This window comes from Tupaia chinensis, unplaced genomic scaffold (assembly GCF_000334495.1).
Source record: "Tupaia chinensis unplaced genomic scaffold, TupChi_1.0 Scaffold000042_2, whole genome shotgun sequence".
NCBI lineage: Eukaryota > Metazoa > Chordata > Mammalia > Scandentia > Tupaiidae > Tupaia > Tupaia belangeri.
Window position 1 is genome coordinate 535,347 of NW_006159498.1, and position 8,457 is coordinate 543,803.

General features: G+C 48.3%; 1 protein-coding gene across 2 annotated transcripts in view; it reads right to left on the reverse strand.

Annotated features, from left to right (window-relative positions):
* The window catches only part of DNAJA3 (DnaJ heat shock protein family (Hsp40) member A3), a 37,780-nt gene extending 31,703 nt beyond the window's left edge, over positions 1 to 6,077 (reverse strand). For both annotated transcript variants that reach the window (XM_006140739.3, XM_006140738.3), the window contains exon 1: positions 5,837 to 6,077. In XM_006140739.3, coding sequence (XP_006140801.1) covers positions 5,837 to 6,047 — 211 coding nt within the window. In that variant the 5' untranslated portion in view covers positions 6,048 to 6,077. The remainder of the gene's footprint in view (positions 1 to 5,836) is intronic.
* Between the last annotated feature and the right edge of the window lie 2,380 nt (positions 6,078 to 8,457).

Consider the following 8,457-nt stretch of genomic DNA (forward strand, 5'->3'; position numbering starts at 1 on the left):
GATGATTTCTCGCTTTCTGTCGCTCTGGTGAGAGCACATACCCTATAGCAAAACCCTCTCAAAAAAAAAAAAAAAACTATAGGGACCAGTAGTTAGTGTATGTAATGGCTATGTCACTGGACTCCCATGTAATCAACCGCAGTTCGTGTCCCGGACCCGGTGGCTTAAAACTCACACCGGGCGCATGTGTGTGCGTGCCCAAGATCCTGAGAGGAGAATGAAAGAGAAGGGACTGCGGCGTGGCCATCCCCCCTGGGGAGTGATTTCTCGCTGTCTGTCTGTCTCTGTCTGTCTGGCGAGCGCACGTGCCTATAGCAAAAACCTCTCCAAAAAAAAACCCAAACAAACTATAGAAACTAGCTAGGCAAAGGAGGGGTTTAAGGCCTGTTGTGATTTAGGACAGCATCCCCTTTCACTTTCTTTTTTTTTTTTTTAATTACTTATTTAATTTTATTTATTTGGCCACAGAGAGGGAAAGTGAGAAAGCAAGCCACCAGGTTGAGGACTCAGCTGCAGTTGATCAGGTCAGAGTCCAGCACCTTAACCACCATGCCACCTGCTGGTCCTCCCCTTTCACTTTGGAAAGTGCTGCTTGGCTGCTAATCACCTGAAGAGATAAAAAGTAAACAGTAAGGTCCTCCAGCATTTAGGACTGCAGATACATCTAGTTATGATGTAACTAAACTGTGTGTGTTGGTTAGTGGTGGTGGTGGTGGTGGTAGAGGGGTGGTTAAAAATAACGGTTAATGAGGCCTAGGCATAAGCAGAGGGCTTTAGAGCAATACTCACTCTGGGTTTTATCCTCAGGGCATCAGACAGGAAATCGATCAGATTTGCAAAAGAAAGAACTCTCAGAAGAATTGGGAAACTCAGTAAACTTATTTGGAGCACAAAAGACAAAGAGGCATCTATCGAGAATATCCAGGAAAGGGGTAAGGATAGGGATAATCAGAAAGGAGAATGAAGAGGAATGGTCAGAAGGGTTAAGAACAGAAATAGGGTACAGCAGGAGTTAACACCATCATTGTGTTTCTTCAGACTCCGGAAGACACCTCACTGGTTTTTCAGTGACCCTGTACTCAACCCCCCCTTTACTTGGCACTGAGAGTTCAGGCTGGCCCTGTCCTTGCCAGCTCTTTCCAGAGCCAAAAGGCTGAGGCTCATAGTGGCAGCTTTGGCCTCAACCAAAAGAGAGCTAAAGCGGGAGACAGGAATGTGTAAAACTACGTGTGGATAAAGACAACTACATTTAACTATTACAAGTCTGACAACTTGTGATATTATCCTAAAGTTATCAATGACTAGCAATACTAGGGAAAAAATGTGTTTAGGATGATTTTTTTTTTAACCAAGATACGACTAGTAACTGCTTTGCCAGTCATTTTTAGGACAACCCAGATAGGATTAGCCTCCAAGTCCTTCCAAGAATAGACAACCTGGTGTCAAACGACTGCCTTCTTCCTGCTTGGGAGATTTAAAGTGTTCTTTTTATGTCATCTAATTGTACTACTGGGTTTGAGGCAAGACCACAGATGAGTTCGGCAGCCAGGTTTCTACATGTTGGGTCTGGGACAGAGCATGCCTCTCACAGATGTACACAACCAGATACAGAACATGCCTACTGCAGGCCAGCCCGGACAGGTGGGGCACCATGGTGTGCACCTGCAATCCCTGCCACTCGGGACACTGAGGTGGAGACTGCAAGCTCTAGACCGGCCTGGGCAATACAGTGAGACCCCCTCTAAAAAAAAACCAGGTGCAGTAACGCGTTTCTACAGTACCAGTCAAGAGGCTGAGGCAGGAGGATCCTGACACGGTACACTTAGGGACTGGCAGGTGGTATGTTGGCTAAGGTGCTGGATTTCCACATGGCTGACTGTGGTTCTAGTCCTGGACCCAGCGGCATGAAAACCACAACAAATAAACAGATTTTAAAGAAGTAAATGTCTATAAAAAATATTTTATCTAAAAAAATTTTTTAAAGATAAAAGAGGGCCAGGTGGTGCTATGGTGGTGAAAGCAGTTAGATCCCCCATGGCTAAGGCACAATTAAGTCCCAGATGAAGCAGCTTGAAAAACACATCAGCAAAAAAAAAAAAAAAAAAGAAAGAAAGAAAGAAAGAAAAACACACCGGCCTCACTGGAGTGTTTTGTGTCTGCCCCAAGTCCAGAAATATCAGAGATGGAGAAGGGATTGCAGCATGGGAGCTGGAAAGTTCTTTCTCACTTTCCCTGTCTGTCTCTCAAGCAAGCACTTGCACCCTCTAGCAAATATAAAAAGGGGATGAGCAAGAGAAAGGTCAGCGACTCCTAAAAATGGCCACGGTTGCTCATATTGAGAAATACAGTATGACATCTTCTCAAACAAGCTGGAGGAAACCTAGACAAACTACGGTATTGCTCTATCTGTGAGGAACATAGATGTCAGGCACGGAACTAAAATAAAGTGTTTACTTGATCAAACTCACATCCAACCTATTTGTTTTCTGTTGTACTATCAGCGCCTAGAATGGTGGTTGGCAAAAGACAGGCCTCAATGAACACCTGTCTACAAATGAACTTTCACAGTTAAGGAAAGACAGGCTCAAAGGATTAAGTAATAAGCTCAGGTCACACACAGATTTGTTCACCCTCAAGGCCCAGGCACAAAGTAATCATAATTACTGGGACCAGCAGTTAGCGTAATGGCTATGTTACTGGACCCCCCACGTGGTTGAATGCGGTTCGAGTCCTGGACCCGGCAGCTTAAACTCACACTGGGTGCGTGTGCGTGCGTGCCCAAGATCCCAAGAGGAGAATGAAGGAGAAGTGATTGTGGTGTGGCCATCCTCTGTAGGGGGTGATTTCTCGCTTTCTGTCTCTGTCTCTCTCTGTCTTCCTGGCGAGCGAAGGCGCCCTGTAGCCAAAAAAAAAAAAAAAAAAAAAAAAAACACTACTGAATATTCTCTTTTTTTTGAGAGATATTTTGCTATAGGGCATGTGGGTTTGCCAGAGAGACAGACACAAAAAGCGAGAAATCACCCCCAGGGGGGATGGCCACACCACAATCCTTTCTCTTTTCAGGATTCTGGACGTAGACACACACACCTGGCATGAGTGTCAAGCCGCCCGGTCCAGACTCAAACTGCGGTCGATTATGTGGGAGTCCAACAACATAGCCATTATACCATCCGCTGGTTCCAATTACTGACATTTTAAAGATTGCCTATTGTATGAATGCTACAAAACCGGATGGCAAAAAGAAACTGTCTTGTGTAAATCATCTGCTCAGGATGCTTTACTTAATCGTCTTTATGAAACTTTTAGATAATTTAAATATCAGTTGCACAAATTCTAGAGACACAAGACAACTAGCACAATTCAGGCACATGGTAGACTGTTCAATGTCTCCTTCCCTCTCACGAAAAGAAATCAACAGAGGCCAGAAGGTGTGGTGGTGAAGGTGCTGGATCACACATGGCCGACCGTGCAGTTGGGAGTTCCAGACTCAGCAGCCTGAAAAACATGCCAGGTATGCATCCATGCCCCAAATACTGAGAAAAGGCATGACAGGTGGTGCGTGGTTGAGGATGCTGGACTCCTACATGCCTGACCACTATTGGAGTCCTGGACCTGGTGGCTTGCTTTCTCACTTTTCCTCTCTCACACACTCTATTCCTCTCTGGTCAAATTAAAATAAATAAAATTAATAAAAATAATTCTTAAAAAAAAAAAAAAATTCCAGGACCAGCAGTTAGCGTAATGGCAGTCGCTGGACTCCCATGTAGTCGACTGCGGTTCCAGTCCCGGAACCAGTGGCTTAAACTCACACTGGGCACATGTGTGTGCATGCCCAAGATTCTGAGAGGAGAATGGAGGAGAAGAAGGGATTGCGGCATGGCAATCCCCTGTGGGGGGTGATTTCTTACTTTCTGTCTCTCTCTGTCTTTCTGGTGAGCACACATGCCCTATAGCAAAAACCTCTCCAAAAAAAAAAAAATATCCGAAGAGGTAGAATGGAGAAGGGATTATGTCTATCCCTCCTGTCACCCCACTCTCACCCCAGGTTGATTTCTTTTTTGGGGGAGAGTTTTTTTTTTTTTGCTATAGAGCATGTGCGCTCACCAGATAGACAGAGAGAGACAGAGACAGAAAGCGAGAAATCACCCCCCAGAGGGGATGGTCATGCCGCAATCCCTTCTCCTCCATTCTCCTCTTGGGATCTTGGGCACGCACGCACACACGCCCAGCGGGAGTTTAAGCCAGCGGGTCCAGGACTCAAACCATGGTCAACTACATGGGAGTCTAACGACACAGCCATTACGCTAACTGCTGGTCCCACCCCAGGTTGATTTCTAACTTCCTTCTCTGTCTCTATTTGTCTCTCTCCTATGAGTAAAGGTACATACTCTCTGGCAAAAAAAAAAAAAAAATTCTAAAGGGAAAAAAGTAATCAACACAGCATAAGAAAATATTGTGATTTAATACTTTCTTTAAGTTTCTTTTTTTGCCATTGAGCATGTGCACTCACTGGAGCCAGAGTAAGAAATCACCCCCCCACACATACAGACTCAGGAGGGTGCTGCAATCCCTTCTCCTCCATTCTTCTCTCAGGATTTTGGGCACATATGCACACGCACACCTAGCATGATTTTCAAGCCACTAGGTCTGGGACTTGAACTGTAGTCAACCACGTAGGAGTCTAGCACCTTAACCACACCACCTGCTGGCTCAAAAACATATTAATTCAATATCACCCCCTGGCAATTGAGAAGGGAAAAGGTTTCAAACTGAAGGTCTACTATTAATTCCTTTCAGTTGTGTGACATACTACAAGTTGTTTAACATCTAAGTTTCAGATTCTTTATAAAACAGGATTAACAGGGCCTATCACATGGAAATATGATGTAAGAAGATTAAACCATGTCTGGACAATAAGTGCTCAATATGTTAGACTGTACTGTTATGACAATCAGCGCCTTAAGGACGTCTAAGAAAGACTGTTAACTGTGCCCTTCAATTTACACCACGTGGTGGAAAGGGCAAAAGCTATGAAATGACAGATCTGGGTATGAGAAAACTTGTCATCTAACTTTATGATCATGGGCAGGTCAACTCCTATTACAGTTCCCCATTTAAAGTGAGAATGACAAGGTTCAGCCAGGTGGTGTGGAGGTTAAGGTGGCTGGATTCCCACATGGCAGAGTGCTCGGTTTGAGTCCCAGACCAGCAGCTTGAAAAACACTCCTGGCTCCTGTGCCAGCAGGTCCCAAATCCCAAGAGGCGAATGACAGCAACGTGGTCATCCCCTCAAGGGGCGAGTTCTTTTTCTGTCTCTCGGCAATATTAGGGCCCTACGGCAAATTCAATTTATGCAATTACTTTATGTGTGTGTGTGTGTATACACATACAGTAAGTCAGTCAGTCAATGACTCTGGCCTTAAAAAAATAGGGCTGTCGATCTGCATCTTGCTCGGTTTTCTTACCAGCAGGTGGGCCGAGGCACAAAGTACCTAGCACCCACCGAACGGCAGTTACCGCTTCCTTCCCACCGCGGACAGGAAGGAGGAGAGACGGGAAGGGAACAGGGCAAGGGAGTAGCGGCCTGCAGAAATGTTGACAGAGGTGAAGGTTCATGGCCTCCGGGCGTCTCACCAGCGCCACCGGGGGCTCCATGCAGTTCTCTCCCTTGACGAGTGCTGAGTGGCCACTCGGGTTTTCCTGCCTGCAGGTCTCCCCCGCGACTCCGTACCCGGGTCGGAGACACCCTCCACCCCGCTACCGCGTAGCCACAGCGAAGCAAGTGCCTCTGTCCAGGCCCTGGAGCTGCTTCTCAGGCGCTGGAGCCTGCTCTCACCTGTGAGGCTGACACTGGGTCTCAATGTCAGCAGCGCCCGGGGGCCGCGAGCACCCAGGGAAGGCGAGAGGGCGGTGACGCTCAGCTTGCGGGCCAACGACGCCCCTACGACGCCCTCCCTGAGCTGCCCGGCTCCTCTCCCCGCTGCAGCCGGCAGCCGCGGGGTCCCCACAGCCACCAGCAACCAGCGTGTGGAACACCGCACCGCCATCTTGGCCCGGGGACACTGCGCCTGCGCCACCCGGCTCAAGGAGCCTCGCGCAGACGACGCGCGCAGGCGCGCAATGACCGCCGCCTCCGAGGGCGGAGCCCTCTGCATGCGTGCGCGGGGAGGCAAGCGTTGCGCACGCGCACGCGCACGCGCACGCGCACCCGCACGCGCACGCGCACCCGCACGCGCACCCGCACCCGACGCGCCTTTCTGGTAGCGGACGCCGCAGTGGGATTTGCTTTGAAGGCTGCTGTGGGACAGACTTGCCCTGAAGAACTTCGTTGTTCTGTGTTGAACGACCAAGGACTGCACCTATTTGTGTAAGAACATGGTTGAGTGTAGCCAAACAATTTACGCAAGGGTTTCATTGGGGCCGAGACTACAAGTCCCAGCATGCAGCGCGCGGTTCCGTCCTCAACCCCGAGAATCGCATCTTATTTCTTGAATATCACGCGCTCAGTTTTCGTGCGGGTCTACGTCAATCTCCGCCTCTGCTCGCCAAACGGGGTCGCCACCTCATTTCTGGCGGGTTCCCGCCGAGCAAGAGTATGGTCGCTCAACTCTCTTCTAAGCTCGTTAGCCTTTTCCAAATCTCCAGTGAACTTGCCAGCTCAGAATGAGAGCCGAGGTACCCAAAACTAATATAGTAGACCTGCGAGCGCTTAGTCTGTCAGCACGTGCTGCAGTGATGGGGGGGTACAATGATGCAGTATACCCACTGGAGAAGCAAACAGTGAGTGTCAGAAAGAGGCTTGTCAGCAACTAACAATAGGTATAAACAGTTATTGATAGGCACGGTGAGGGAGTGATTCCGTTTCTCCAATGAGGGTTGGATTTTCTAGGCTTCTAAGAGGTAACGTTGGACTTCAGCTTTGATGGTCAGGTGTTATTACAATGTTCCAAGTAGTAAGAACTTCAAAAGCAAACCTCCAGAGACATTCTGTAAACACTAGTGGGGTGCGTGACTGCCGATGAGGCTAGAAATCTTGCGAAGGAGTTACCTTTCATACTCCTGCCGCTGCCAACCCCACCTCCCGCAAGCAATAGGGATGAACCTGCTGGGACTGTATAGAAGGCCCAGATTTGGATCCCAGGCCAACAGAAACATGGCAGACATGGGACCAGCAGATAGCATAATGGTTAAGTTGTTGGACTCCCACGTAGTAGTCAACTGCGGTTTGAGTCCTGGACCTGGTGACTTAAAACTCAGGCTAGGCATGTGTGTGTGTGCACGCCCAAAATCATGAGAGGAGAATGGAAGAGAAGGGATAGTGGTGGGCCATCTCCCTGGAGGGCAATTTCTCACTTTCTGTCTCTCTGGTGAGCACACACGCTCTATAGAAAAACTCTCTCAAAAATCTCTCTCTTAGAAAAGAAACGTGCCAGACACTGCAGGCACAACCCAAAGAACAACGTCCTCCTGTGATCTTAGCTAGCTGGGAGGCTGGGTTGGGAGGATTGCAGCGTGGCGAAACCTTCTCAGGATACCTATTTCTCTGTCCTTTCTCCCTTTCATTAAAACAGTATTGGGGGCCAGCAGGTAGTATGGTTCTTAAGGCATTGGATTCCCTCATGGCCAGCGTGATTTGAGTCCCAGACCTGGTGGCTGGAAAATCACACCAGGCTCACGTCTATGCATGACCAAAATCCCAAGAGAAGGGATTGTGGAGTAGCCATCACCCCTCCAGGAGGTGATTTCTCACTTTCCCTCTCTCTGTCTCTGGCAAGTACACATGCCGCACAACAAAATCCTAAAAAAAAGAGAAGAATATGGGCTCTGGAGTCAGAGTGCCTAGGATTGAACCCCAGCTGTGTCACTTACTAGCTGTGTCTTTTTTTTTTTTTTCTTTTTTGGAGAAACTTTTGCTATAGAGTGCATGCACTTGCTGGAACAACAGCGAGAAAAATGAGAAATCACCCCCCGGGGAGGATGGCCATGCCACATTCTCCCCTCAGGATTTTGGGCATGCTGCACACATGCTGCCTGGCATGATTTTTAAGCCACCAAGTCTAAGACTCGAACTGTGGTCAGGTAACTATATGAGAGTCCAGCAACATAACCATTACACCACCTGCCGGTCCCAGCAGCTGTGAGTCCTTGAGCAACGCACTTCACTTCTCTGTGACTCCGTTTTCTTTTCTCTAAAATGGCGTGCCTACGTCAGAGGATCATGTGAGATGTTAAGAGGTCTGTATAGAGTCGTCATACCGTACTGGGCACATGGTGAGGGACAGTGCACGAATCCTGAGTGCCAGGCTATGCTAGGCACTGAGAATGCCGTGGAGAACTCAGTTACTTGCCCACAGGGAGCCGAAACCTGGGAGAAAAGGGCTGAGAGGAAACTCGTTGTGAAGTACAAATTTCAAGAATAAAAGCTGGGAACAAGAGCCGAAGGGACTTCAGTTTACC